The sequence below is a fragment of the Scyliorhinus canicula genome, chromosome 27 (genome assembly GCF_902713615.1).
Source record: "Scyliorhinus canicula chromosome 27, sScyCan1.1, whole genome shotgun sequence".
Lineage (NCBI taxonomy): Eukaryota > Metazoa > Chordata > Chondrichthyes > Carcharhiniformes > Scyliorhinidae > Scyliorhinus > Scyliorhinus canicula.
Window position 1 is genome coordinate 21,640,163 of NC_052172.1, and position 14,713 is coordinate 21,654,875.

Genomic DNA, 14,713 nt, shown 5'->3' on the forward strand with positions numbered 1-14,713 from the left:
AGGCAGCACAGAGGAAATTTACGAGGATGATCTCAAGGATGGAGGGATTGCCATAGGAGGAAAGATTGGACAGGTTGGGCCTGGACTCATTGATGTTCAAAAGAATGAGGGGTGATATGATTGAAACATACAAGATTATTAGGAGGTTAGACACGGTAAACTTTGGGAGGATGTTTTCACTCCTGGGACGTGTAGGGCCGGACGGCAGACAGAATACAGGGGTGCTCATTTAAGACAGATTTGAGGAAGAGTTTCTTCTCTGAAAGAGTGGCGAATCTTTGGGATTCTTCACCCCAGGAAGCTGCGGAGGCCCGAGTCCTTGAACGTTTTGAAGGCCGAGATTGTTAGGTTGCTAAATCAGCGGGAGGGAATGAAGGGTTCGGAAGAGAAGGCAGGAAAGCGGGCTTAGAGTTACATCAGCCGTGATCTTATTAAATAATGTAGGAGCAGGCTCGGAGGGCTGAATGACCTACCCTGTTCCCATTTCTTACGGTCTCAAAATACTAAAAGGTAGGACTCGAACATACAAGACACCCCCCAGCAAGCAGCAGAAACACAACCCCAAAATCGACACACAGCAGTAAATTAGACTCACCTGGTCGGAACCATGCAAGAAGTCGTTCAGGGCTTGAGGGTCACTGGAAGGAGTGAAAGACACATTTCAAGAACAACAGTTGCATTTTTGAACAATGTCAGATAACCAGAGAGGGCTACAAGTGATTGGAGCAGAAAGCTAATCGATTGAGGGGTGGGGCGGGAAGGAAGCAACAGAGGAAGATCACGGATAAAAGCAAAATACTGCAGGGCGCTGGCAAGCTGAAATAAAAACAGAGAATGATGGAGAGAGAGAAACGGAGTAAACATTTCAGGTCAATGACCTTTCAACCCCGTTTGCTTCACAAAATGAAAATTGCTCAACATGTGCGGCCCTGAAATATTAAACCATCAAGAAAAATAACAGAAACGTACACTGGGCTTTTTTTTTTAAGTATAAATTTAGAGGACCCAATTCTTTTATTTCATCAATTAAGGGGCAATTTATTGTGGCCAATCCACCTACCCTGCACATCTGTGGGTTGTGGGGGTGAAACCGACACAGACACGGGGAGAATGTGCAAACTCCACACGGACAGTGTCCCAGGGCCGGGATCGAACCTGGGACCTCGCCGCCGTGAGGAAGCAGTGCTAACCACTGCGCCACCCTGCTGCCTATTTTTAACAGTTAAAATAAGGAGAATCGCACGGCAGGTGAGTTTTTCTTTTTGAAAAACATGGGGGGGGGGGGGGGGCAGGGAGGAGAATTGGAGAGGCCAAGAATGTCTCAGAAAATTGTGTTTTCTGCGAATTAGTCAGAAAGCAGTTGTGAAACTAAGACAAGAGTAAGGGCGGTAAACAATGGAAATACACCGTGGTGTGCGCGGCATGTCGAATGAGCTCAGGAAAACTTTACTCCGACTCGTTGAATATTTTGTGGTTAAAAAATAAAAAGGTCCATCTCAGCTGGCAGAGGTTTCTTAGCCCACAACAGCTCGCACATAAAAATCACGAGGGAAAAAAAAAAGCTGAAATAAATGCAGCCGGCCTTCCTGCCTGGACTGAACTCACTTTTTTGAGAAAAAAAGGGAACCCATTTTATGCTCAGGCTGGGTGACCATAAGCTGAACAGTTCACCCAGAGGCGTAAACAACACCTAGGGCAAGAGGATCATTGTCTTTCATCTCACATCGTGCAAAGAAATATATCCAGTGATGAAAGCCTGCTTTTTCTCTTGCTGCCTACAACGTCCAACATCAAACGGATATCGGCAACAGCAACAATTCCTTGCAGTAATAATGCAACATGACAGAACTCGAAGCACAAATGTGAGAAACATGCAGTGCCACACTGAACCACCAGAGGACATCTCTAAATGCTGGGCTGAGATACATCAGCAGGCAGTAAGGTGGGATCTTTACTCTGTATCTAACCCCGTACTGGGAGTTTTTGATGGGGACAGTATGGTGGGATCTTTACTCTATCTAACCCCGTGCTGGGAGTGTTTGATGGGGACAGTATGGTGGGATCTTTACTCTGTATCTAACCCCGTGCTGGGAGTGTTTGATGGGGACAGTATGGTGGGATCTTTACTCAGTATCTAACCCCGTGCTGGGAGTGTTTGATGGGGACAGTATGGTGGGATCTTTACTCTGTATCTAACCCCATGCTGGGAGTGTTTGATGGGGACAATATGGTGGGATCTTTACTCTGTATCTAACCCCGTGCTGGGAGTGTTTGATGGGGACAGTGTAGAGGGAGCTTTACTCTGTATCTAACCCCGTGCTGTACCTGTCCTGGGAGTGTTTGATGGGGACAGTGTAGAGGGAGCTTTACTCTGTATCTAACCCCGTGCTGTACCTGTCCTGGGAGTGTTTGATGGGGACAGTGTAGAGGGAGCTTTACTCTGTATCTAACCCCGTGCTGTACCTGTCCTGGGAGTGTTTGATGGGGACAGTGTAGAGGGAGCTTTACTCTGTATCTAACCCCGTGCTGTACCTGTCCTGGGAGTGTTTAATGGGGGCAGTGTAGAGGGAGCTTTACTCTGTACGTAACCCTCTTACTTGGGAGAATATGCAGTTTCAATTAGGTGCCCAATATATTCCACCTCCCTGCACAAACTCATACTTCAAAAGAACAAAATGAAAAGAGTTACAGAAAGATTTTTTAAAAATCTTTTTACAATTAAGGGGCAATTTAGTGTGGCCAATCCACCTACCATGCACATTTTTGGGTTGTGGGGATGAAACTCACACAGACAAGGGGAGAATGTGCAAACTCCACACGGACAGTGACCCGGTGCCGGGATCGAACCTGGGTCCTTGGCGCCGTGAGGCAGCAGTGCTAACCACTGAGCCACGGTGCCGCCCTTACAGAAAGAATTATAAGCAGAAAAGTGCTCAAGTGTATGGTCAAGTCTTTAACTATAAGCCAATTAATACCCAATGTTTACAAAATCTTCGCACACAAACAAAAAAAAAGCAATGAAGAGTGAAAGAGGAAATTGAATGTAGACCAATCGGAGACTTGAGGCCTGGCCCACTACTTCATTCTGCTGTGTGCAATGAATGAAGACAAACCTTCGGTCAGACTCTGGCAAGACTGCACAGTTACTGAAGGACTATTCCTTGCCTGCAGTAATTAATCATCACAGAGATCTCACACTGTTTTCTTCAAATGTAATATATGCTTGACCCATTTCCCTGCTTTCTCTGCTCAGAAGCTTACAACTGCTGGCTCCTGTGATGTTGCAGATTCAAAGCCTCCAGTGGATTCCCTGTTTGGTCCCTGTTTTCCGCTACATTCGGGCAAGGGAAAGGGCTTGGATGCTGTACGAGCAGCAGGGGAATGTTTCTAACCAAGTTGCCACATTGCATTGCATTGCGATACCTTCAGAAACACGGTAGTTCCTCTGCAACATCTCTGCAGTTGGATAGCTGACCAACATTCCGGAGTCAAAAGCCCTTGCACGATAAAATTTGTTGTGGTATAGGTTGGCGGGAGGGATTGAGCTGAACGCTGCTGGGGGAGGCAGAGGGCTTTCCACCTTCAGCGATGCTCCAACCTTCATCTGGCAACTCTCATTAAAACAAAAAATAACTGTACAGAAATTCTGTCACACGGTCAAGAGACGAGGAGTGACATATCCTCACGCCATTCTGGAAAGAGACAGTACGACTGCACGTGATTTAGAGATGGCCTACAAACCGGGGAGGGAGGAACGGAAAGTGAACAGTGGTTGGCATCTACGCGTTATTTTAGGGGGGGGCGTTTTGGGTGAGGTACATACCAAATTACATCTAGCAGACAACGTCCATCTTCATCATCCATGTCAACTGTGAAAACAAAACACAGTTTTTGAAACTTCCCCCCCCCACAGAAAGACTTGCATTTTTATTGTACCTTTCGGAACTTTAGCATTTTCCAATGCGCTTTAAGCCAATGCAGTACTTTGAATGTGCAGTCACTGTATAAGAAATGCAGCAACCAATTTGTGCGTAGCAAGCTCCTATGAACAGCAATGTTATAATGAACAGATAATAAGTGCTGTCGCGAGGCTGGTTTGAGGGATAAATAGAACTCTCTTGGCCGTTTGCAAATGGTAGTCTGGGATCTCCTGTGTCAAACCCAAGGGGGCAGACAGTTTAACACCTCGACCAAAAATCGACGCCTCCGACATTGCGGCACTCCCTTGAAGCCGCATTGGGAGCATCGGCAGAGATTTGTGTTGAGTTCAGGTCCCTGGAGCAGGAGTGGAACCTACAACTTCCTGCCTCAGAGGTGAGAACACTACCCACTGAGCTCAGACTGTCGTTCCTCCCCTAACCCACAGTTAATTATAGAAGAAATCTTGTGCTAATCTCAAGTTTCAAAAAAAAGGAGCAGCACGGTGGCGCAGTGGGTTAGCATTGCCGCCAGACGGCACCGAGGTCCCAGGTTCAATCCCGGCCCAGGGTCACTGTCCGTGTGGAGTTTACACATTCTCCCCGTGTCTGTGTGGGTTTCACCCCCACAACCTAAAGATGTGCAGGGTAGGTGGATTGGCCACGCTAAATTTCCACCTGCGAATTGCCAAATGCTGCAGGTATAAACGCACTGCGTCAACTCTTGCTGTCAACGCACTGCGTCAACTTCTGAATCAGATTCACGTGGCTCCAGCTGCTCTTGGAATGTAGGAATTTTGGTCCTTCTCTAGTTACTTGGTGCCGGGTTCTCCCAATGATTAGCGATCCTTTTACAATGGAAAGCCACTTAGTGATAGACATGTGCAGTTCGTTACTGGGGCTATCTGGTGCCCTTTGCGAGATTTACTTGACTAAAATTTCACAATTTCCCATTGCAGGATTTGAACTCATGGATTTCAGATCCAGTGGGCTGGTTTAGCTCACTGGGCTAAATCGCTGGCTTTTAAAACACACCAAGCAGGCCAGCTGCACGGTTCGATTCCCGTACCAGCCTCCCCGGACAGGCGCCGGAATGTGGCGACTAGGGGCTTTTCACAGTAACTTCATTGAAGCCTACTCGTGACAATAAGCGATTTTCATTTTCATTTTTCATTTCAGTGGCAGGATCATGGGAACCATCGCCTTGCTTCCACTCCACATCCCACCGGCCAAAGCACAGGAACAGTCTCAAACTCAACAACCCAAGTCAAGTCCCGAAAGACGTGCTTGTTCGGTGAATTGAACATCCTGAATTCCCCCTCAGTGTACCGGAAACAGGCGCCGGAATGTGGCGACTGGGGGGTTTTGACAGCAACTTCACTGCCATGTTAATGTAAGCCTACTTGTGAAACGAATAAAGATTATTATTGGGGGGAGCCAGGTAAGATTGGGCAGCTCACTGGGAGGCTCAAGTCTTTCCTTAATTTGATCCAGTGGGGTTGAGAATTGCAGGTTTTCACCAGCTGATGTGCTACTGCTAGTGGGTGTGTGTGTGTTGCGGGGCAACCCCCTTCTGTAACATCTCACAGATGCAAGGAGGAGCAATAGATCCTAAAATGTTGTCCCATTGAATGGTGTTATCGATGGGAGGGCTTACTGGGCGGCAGCATCAGATAGCGCACAGTTTACATTCACTAGCTCACTGCCTTAAAGAAACAGTTTCCAAGTAGGATATCAAATCTCCGGGCTGTCCTGTCATGAGCAATGTAATTTAGGTACAGCGGCCAATAGGTCTGGCCGCGCATTAAAAGGACGCAAGCAGGTGAAAGGGCTGATGGTGGAACTCTCAAAAGCGAACCAGCCTCTCCTCACTCCCCCAGCTGGTTTGGCATACAGAACACGGCCACTCGCTGGAGAAACTAGACACTTAAAAAGGACATCTCCGTGGTTCAGAAGGAGGGAGGGAGGGAGGAAATCGGAAAAGACTGGGAAATGAGCGAAACAAAAACTGCGCTGTAGCTTCTAGCCACCTGCCCCCTGGCTGGGTCCCTCTGGAAGTGGAGTCACATTCCCGAGCAGCATCATCTATTTACCTGCACGAGCAGACATCATTAAAAATCCTTCAATCCCGGCTGGCACTTTAGTCGTGTCTCGGTCCCCTATTCCAGCGTAGAGTCTGCCAGGGACTGTACAATACCCACATTACGTCACGCACCAGTTGGGAGCAATGCTTTACCTGTACAAAAATACATTGTTAAAACTCTACTGTTGACAATGGAACAAAAAAATATCGCCCCCCCCCCCCCTTTCCAGACCAAATCTGATAGAGGGCATCACACACAGAAAATACAATATAAAAATGCTTTTCACACTTGGACCACTGCCCTGAAACTCAATGTAATTTTAATTTTGTTAAATTCAATTCAGTTGTGGCCTCAAACCTGTTATGTGTCATATTATGGAATGAACATTTTATATGGTTTAGTCATCCCTCAGGGGAATCAACACACACAAACACATCCGTAAAGGCACTGCTCTGGTTATTGTAGGTAGCGGAACTGATCTGGCACACTGAGAGTTCACCAGTTTCAACACTTCATGCAGCATAATCTGATGGAGAGGGTAAGAGAGTTGGGTTTCTTAGGGTAAGAAATCACTCATCAGAAGTCACTTGCAGACCATCTCTCGCTACATTTCAGCAGCATTGACGCTCTTCATCTGGGCAGTGTTACAGAACTGGGTGGTACTTCAATAGAGAGAGACAGAGAGAGAGAGAGAGAGAGAGAGACAGAGAGCGAGAGGCTGACAGAGAGAGAGAGAGACAGAGAGCGAGAGGCAGACAGAGAGCGAGACACAGAGAGGCAGAGAGAGAGAGAGAGAGAGAGGCAGACAGAGAGTGAGAGGCAGACAGAGAGTGAGAGGCAGACAGAGAGTGAGAGGCAGACAGAGACAGACAGAGAGTGAGAGGCAGACAGAGACAGACAGAGAGTGAGAGGCAGACAGAGAGTGAGAGGCAGACAGAGAGTGAGAGGCAACAGAGACAGACAGAGAGTGAGAGGCAGACAGAGAGAGAGACCATAAGACATAGGAGCAGAATTAGGCCACTTGGCCCATCGAGTCTGCTCCGCCATTCAATCATGGCTGATATTTTCTCATCTCCATTCTCCTGCCTTCTCCCCATATCCCCTGATTAATCAAGAACCTATCTATCTCTGTCTTAAAGACAATCAGTGAATTGGCCTCCACAGCCTTCTGCGGCAAAGAGTTCCACAGATTCCCCACCCTCTGGCTGAAGAAATTCCTCCTCATCTCTGTTTTAAAAGATCATCCCTTTAATCTGAGATGGTGCCCTCTGGTTCTAGTTTTTCCTACAAGTGGAAACATCCCCTCCACGTCCACTCTATCCAGGCTTCGCAGTATCTTGTACGTTTCAATAAGATCCCCTCTCATTCTTCTAAACTCCAACGAGTACAGACCCAGAGGCCTCAAACATTCCTCATGCGACAAGTTCTTCATTCCAGGGATCATTCTTGTGAACCTCCTCTGGACCCTTTCCAAGGCCGGCACATCCTTCCTTAGATATGGGGCCCAAAACTGCTCATAATACTCCAAATGGGGTCTGACCAGAGCCTTATACAGCCTCAGAAGTACATCCCTGGTCTTGTATTCTAGCCCTCTTGACATAGATGCTAACATTGCATTTGCCTTCTTAACTGCCGACTGAATCTGCACAAAGAGAGGCAGACAGAGAGAGAGAGAGACAGGCTCAGAGAGAGAGAGGCAGACAGACAGAGAGAGAGAGGCAGACAGACAGAGAGAGAGAGAGAGAGAGGCAGACAGACAGAGAGAGAGACAGGCAGACAGACAGAGAGAGGAAGGCAGACAGACAGCGAGAGAGAGGCAGACAGATGAGAAAGAGAGAGAGAGAGAGAGGCAGACAGACAGAGAGAGGCAGACAGACAGAGAGAGAGGCAGACAGATAGAGAGAGAGAGAGAGAGAGAGAGAGGCAGACAGACAGAGAGAGGCAGACAGACAGAGAGAGAGGCAGACAGACAGAGAGAGAGGCAGACAGACAGAGAGAGAGGCAGACAGACAGAGAGAGAGGCAGACAGACAGAGAGAGAGAGAGAGAGAGAGAGGCAGACAGACAAAGAGAGGCAGAGGGGCAGACAGACAGAGAGAGAGAGAGGCAGACAGAGAGAGAGGCAGACAATCAAAGACAGAGAGAGGCAGACAGAGAGACAGACAGAGAGAGAGGCAGAAAGACAGACAGAGAGAGACAGACAGACAGAGACAGACAGAGAGAGAGACAGACAGAGAGAGAGCCAGTGAGAGAGAAACAGAGCAGACGAGCAAATCAGCAACAGAGAGAGAATCAAGCCAGCATGAGTGGGCGAGAGAGAGAGAGAAAAAGACAGACACACAGACAGAGGGGTGAGCCAGCCAGCCAGCGAGACAGAATCAGAGCAGGTCAGCGAGCCCAAAACAGGGCCAGAGAGAGTGAGACTCAGAGAGAAAGAGAGAGAGAGAGAGAGAGAGGAGCGCAGAAGGAGACAGAGGGGAAAAAAGCATAAATACGGGGCGACAAAGTGGAAAGATTGTCCATATATGCAACAATTTAATCTGTTGGAAGCAATTATACCGTCTGCTTCAATTTCTCATCCTGGTAATTTATCCAGCAACTTTATTGCCCTGCTTGTAAAAGGTTCCTCTTGATCGCGCTCTGAAATCCCTCCATCTCAAACCTGCATCCCTGCGGATTTGAACCCTGCAGCACAGGAACTATTCGCTCTCAGATCAGTTTTGTCAAATCCACGGTATAATCCTGAAGACTTCAATTTCATCAGCTGAAAGTCTTTTCTCTGCTCAAAAATAAAATGTCAAAATGTCTAGCTAAAAAAAAAAACTGACCAAACTGGAAGCGAGCTCCATGGAATAGAAGCTTTTATCCTTAAAAAAGAAGTATTTCCTAATAGAGAAGTGCCTGATCAAATTTATAGAACACACCCTTGATCACAGACTGGCAGATGGGTAGAAGTACACAGAATTACACAAAATACCCAGAACCATTTGTTCTGGGTATTTTGACTCTCGACACGCTGTGGGACGTCACTGTTGGGGCATGCAGTATTTCCAATTTTTGGGATGGGGTTGATGCACTCTCTACCATCCCCCCACTCCAAATCTCTTTTTTTATTATTGTCACAAGTAGGCTGACATTAACACTGCAGTGAAGTTACTGTGAAAATCCCCTAGTCGCCACGTTCTGGCACCTGTTCGGGTACACCGAGGGAGAATTCAAAATGTCCAATTCACCTGACAAGCAGGTCTTTCGGGACTTGTGGGAGGAAACCGGAGCACCCGGAGGAAACCCACGCAGACACGGGGAGAACGTGTAGACTCCGCACAGACAGTGACCCAAGCCGGAAATCGAACCTGGGACCTTGGCAGGGTGAAGCAACAGTGCTAACCACTGTGCTACAATGCTGCCTTGATATAGCATCAACACCCAGCACTGCATCAAAGCAAAAATCTTCAGTTTTATACACCGGTGCTTTTTTTATTTTTAAAAATAAATTTAGAGTACCCAATTAATTTTTTCCAATTAAGGGGCAATTTAGCATGGCCAATCCATGCACATCTTTGGGTTGTGGGGGTGAAACCCACGCAAACACGGGGAGAATGTGCAAACTCCACACGGACAGTGACCCAGAGCCGGGATCGAACCTGGGTCCTCAGCGCCGTGCGGCAGCAGGGCTAACCCACTGCGCCACCATGCTGCCCAAACTCGGTGCTTAGTTAGGGACAATTTGTGCTGCGTGTTCCTCTGCTGCCCCAGGATTCTGGGAACTAATTTCAGGATGGAGAGCCACGGCCAAGAGACAGGGGAGGTGCCTTTCACCACACCTGCGTGGGTGGGAGCTGCTCCAGATCCCAACCCCATAAACAAGGCAGACGATCTCAGTGCCACACCGGGGGAGTGCTGCGCCGTCAGCGGTACCTTCTTTCGAATGAAACGTTAAACCAAGGCTGCGGCTTCACTCTCGGGACGTAAACGATCCCACAGCCCGATTGTTGCTTCACCGCGCCAGGGTTCCAGGTTCAATTCCCGGCTTGGGTCACTGTCTGCGTGGAGCCTGTACGTTCCCCCCGTGTCTGCGCGGGTTTCCTCCGGGTGCTCCAGTTTCCTCCCACAAGTCCCAAAGGATGTGCTTGTTAGGTGAATTGGACATTCTGAATTCTCCCTCCGTGTACCCGAACAGGCGACTAGGGGATTTTCACAGTAACTTCATTGCAGCGTTACTGTAAGCCTACTTGTGACAATAATAAAGTTTATTATTATTGTAACTGGCGAGGGGCGCCCCCTCGTGCGCCTTCTCTTCACTCTCAAGCAACACCTAAAACATCATCTGCTCGTCACCATTTTGGCTGTTGCGGGAGCTCAACAGTGTAGATATTAGCAGCTGCGCTTCTGACATTGTGACATCTCACGAGCTCTTAAGTGGCTGCCTTGGGACATCCTGAGGATGTGGAGGGCGCTATACAAATGCAGATGCTCTAGTTGGCAGAGGCGAAGAAAGATTTCTAACCTGTCTCACCACTGCATCAAATAAACTGGCCACGTGTTGGCTGCTGACAGTCACTAAGCTTGAAAGGTTTTATGGAAGCCAATCAATTTGGTATTTACAGCTTGTGTGTGTCTTTTCCTGTGACGGTGAAGAGTATGAAGTCTGAGGGAGCGGGAGGAAACTTTCCCAACGGAAACGAAGGCCTCCTTCGGTGCTGCAAATCTCTCCATTGCAACTCCCCCCAACCCCCCCCATTACTGAAAGACCCACTAATGGGAATTGTGTATCACAGAGCCACACATCCTCCCTCCCGCAAAGCGGCCACTGCACTTTACAACGGTTCTACGCTTCAAAGTTAATTTGCCTCTGAAGTAACTCGAGATGTTGAGGCAAGATAAGGAATTTAAGAATGGAAGCTTCAAGGAATGTAATTGGTATCACTGTGAGGTGCCAGAAGCTGCCACTTCCAGAGTGCCACCTCTGAAGTGTGACAAATTACTGCAATTTGCACTTCACCACAAGGGAACTAAATTAGCCCAGGCACCAGACAGAAGCATGTTCTACACAACCATTCTGTCACGATGTACCGAGACCTTCTGAAATGCACACCAAGCGAAAGGGGTGTTTGGTAGTTCTGTTTTAAAGTAAATAAGTCATAGATATCACAGAATTTACAGTGCAGAAGGAGGCCATTCGACCCATCGAGTCTGCACCGGCTCTTGGAAAGAGCACCCTACCCAAGGTCAACACCTCCACCCTATCCCCATAACCCAGTAACCCCACCCAACACTAAGGGCAATTTTGGACACTAAGGCCAATTTATCATGGCCAATCCACCTAACCTGCACATCTTTGGACTATGGGAGGAAACCGGAGCACCCGGAGGAAACCCACGCACACACGGGGAGGATGTGCAGACTCCGCACAGACAGTGACCCAAGCCGGAATCGAACCTGGGACCCTGGAGCTGTGAAGCAATTGTGCTATCCAAAAGGCTACCGTGCTGCCCCTTTTTTTCTGCCACATAAAATAAAAGTCGATCTGACTCAGACCGCTCCTCTCTGCGAATCCTCCGCAAAGTCAGCGTATGAATGGCCGAGGACAAAGATCAGCCAAGCTGTGATGCCCATCGACAGTCACGCCGGAAGATTGGGCTGGTGGTCAGAGACAATAGGGTAGTGTGAGAGACAGTGAGTTAATGAGTGAGTGAGAAAGACACACACACACACACACACACAAAGTGAGAGTCAGTGTGTGTGTGGGACCCGTACCCCAGTGAGGGTCAGTGTGTGTGGAACCCGTACCCCAGTGAGGGTCAGTGTGTGTGGAACCCCTACCCCAGTGAGAGTCAGTGTGTGAGGGACCCGTACCCCAGTGACAGTCAGTGTGTGTGGAACCCGTACCCCAGTGAGAGTCAGTGTGTGTGGGACCCGTACCCCAGTGATAGTCAGTGTGTGTGGAACCCGTACCCCAGTGTGAGTGGGACCCGTACCCCAGTGAGAGTCACTGTGTGTGGAACCCGTATCCCAGTGAGGGTCAGTGTGTAGAACCCGTACCCCAGTGAGAGTCAGTGTGTGTGGAACCCGTACCCCAGTGAGAGTCAGTGTGTGTGGAACCCGTACCCCAGTGAGAGTCAGTGTGTGTGGGACCCATACCCCAGTGAGAGTCAGTGTGTGTGGAACCCGTACCCCAGTGAGAGTCAGTGTGTGTGGGACCCGGACCCCAGTGAGAGTCAGTGTGTGTGGAACCCGTACCCCAGTGAGAGTCAGTGTGTGTGGGACCCGTACCCTAGTGAGAGTCAGTGTGTGTGGAACCCGCAGCCCAGTGAGAGTCAGTGTGTGTGGGACCCGTACCCCAGTGAGAGTCAGTGTGTGTGGGATCCGTACCCCAGTGAGAGTCAGTGTGTGTGGGACCCGTACCCCAGTGAGAGTCAGTGTGTGTGGGATCCGTACCCCAGTGAGAGTCAGTGTGTGTGGGATCCGTACCCCAGTGAGAGTCAGTGTGTGTGGGATCCGTACCCCAGTGAGAGTCAGTGTGTGTGGGACCCGTACCCCAGTGAGAGTCAGTGTGTGTGGGATCCGTACCCCAGTGAGAGTCAGTGTGTGTGGGATCCGTACCCCAGTGAGAGTCAGTGTGTGTGGGATCCGTACCCCAGTGAGAGTCAGTGTGTGTGGGACCCGTACCCCAGTGAGAGTCAGTGTGTGTGGGACCCATACCCCAGTGAGAGTCAGTGTGTGTGGGACCCGTACCCCAGTGAGAGTCAGTGTGTGTGGGACCCGTACCCCAGTGAGAGTCAGTGTGTGTGGAACCCGCAGCCCAGTGTGAGTCCGAGTCAGTGTGACAAAAATTTTAAAACCAAGAAGCAAAACGTAAGACAGTGCCTTCTGATTAGATTTTGGCAACAATAGAAAACAGGAGGAACTCCAACAAACAACACAAACACGTGCTGTGTCCAACATCGAACAAGAGCAATGATTTGCACACTTCAGGAATGACAATGAGCCAAGGCGTACAGGGGGTACTGGGTCCCCACCGCACCAACATTCCAGGGATGAGGGAAGGAGGCACATTGATCCGCAGACTATTACATCGCACGTATCAAGAAGTAGAGACTCATGGACCACACATCGACCTATCGCAGTGTGGTTGAAGACAGAGCACTGGGCACAGGGTGAGGGGCTTTCAGGCTCTTTCAGTATGTGTGTGATTTCTGTTAATGTACAGTAATAATCATAGAATTTACAGTGCAGGAGGCCATTTGGTCCATCAGGTCTGCACCGGCTCTTGGAAAGAGCACCCCACACCTCACCCTATCCTTGTAAACGGGTAACCCCACCTAACCTTTTAGGACACTAAGGGTAATTTAGCACGGCCAATCCACCTAACCTGCATGTCTTTGGACCGTGGGAGCACCCAGAGGAAACCCACGCAGACACGGGGAGTGAGCCAGTTTCCACAAACTGATGATTACCCTTCGTTCCGGGCAGCAGCAGAGTCAGTCTCTCAGGAACCCAGGGGGAGTCCCTGTGGAAGGTCTCAGACACAGGTTAGATTCCGGCCTCAGGTGACTGTCTGTGCGGAATCTGCACCTTCTCCCTGTGTCTGCGTGGGTTTTCTCCGGGTGCTCCGGTTTCCTCCCACAGTCCATAAGATGTGCAGGTTGGGTGGATCGGCCGTGCTAAATTGGTTTGCGGGGACAGGGTGGGATAGATTGGGCGCTGTTTCAGAGGATTGGTGTGGACTCGATGGGCCGAATGGCCTACTTCTACACTGCAGGAATTCAATGATTTTGATTGCCAAGTTTCCAAAAGGAGGGCGGGAATGTTGCACAAAGCGGTGCCAGAGTGTGACTAGTCTCAGTCACAACTTAGTCATCTAATCACACACTAGCAGGCTTCAGTCTCCTCTGCTTCAAAGAAAACAATCTAGCCGACTAACCTTTTCTCACAACTAAAATTCTCCAGTTCATGCAACACCCTCACCCTCTCTTCTCCTCTTCAATGCAATCCCATCTTTCCTCCTGTATAGTGACTGGAACTGCATGCTCATCACGTTGATCGAGGGGGTAAACATTCGTCTAGTATACCAGCCAGAGCTCCCCCTGTTCTTCAAACTCAGTGATGGGAGACAAGGCAGAGTCTTAACATCTCATCTGAAAGGCGGCACCTCGGACAGTGCAGCGCTCCCTCAGTAATGCACTGGAGTGTGAGCCAGGTCAAGTCTCAAGTCTCTCGGAGTGGAACTTAAACCTGGAACCTACTGGCTCGGGGAGGTGAGCGCACGGCCCCACTGAGCCACAGCTAACACTTCCAAATACTGGTTAAGCACCTCAGTCAGCGAGGGCGTGAAGTTGTCGAAGTTGGAGACAATCCCTCGCAAGTGCCGACAGGGAAGCTGTGATCCCAACTTCAGAACAGAGTCCACAATAAATTGCTGAAGGATCTGAATCGGTGTGGGTTCGCAAGCTCCTCTATTAGTCACTGCTGAGGGGCCTGACACTCGAGCAGTTCTGGAACTACGCCATGTAGCCACAGGCTTTTGGAAACCATGTGCTCATAAACCAGATGATTGGCACATTCTGAAAAGAAACCGGTTTCACAACCAAACACCTTCTGCTAAAACCAAGCCCGGGCCCAGGAGGGTGATTCGCTCTGCAGTTTTCAAACCTACAAATCATAATTCGTTCAGGTGAGAGGAGAAGGAAGAAATGAACGTTGTTTAAAAACT

General features: G+C 49.2%; 1 protein-coding gene across 2 annotated transcripts in view; it reads right to left on the reverse strand.

The window, feature by feature from the left end:
• LOC119957818 (BRD4-interacting chromatin-remodeling complex-associated protein-like) overlaps positions 1–14,713 on the reverse strand; it is a 105,906-nt gene that overhangs the window by 28,863 nt on the left and 62,330 nt on the right. For both annotated transcript variants that reach the window (XM_038785949.1, XM_038785950.1), the window contains exons 3-5: positions 6,011–6,153; positions 3,824–3,869; positions 596–638 (exon numbers count right to left, since the gene is read on the reverse strand). In XM_038785949.1, coding sequence (XP_038641877.1) covers positions 596–638; positions 3,824–3,869; positions 6,011–6,029 — 108 coding nt within the window. In that variant the 5' untranslated portion in view covers positions 6,030–6,153. The remainder of the gene's footprint in view (positions 1–595; positions 639–3,823; positions 3,870–6,010; positions 6,154–14,713) is intronic.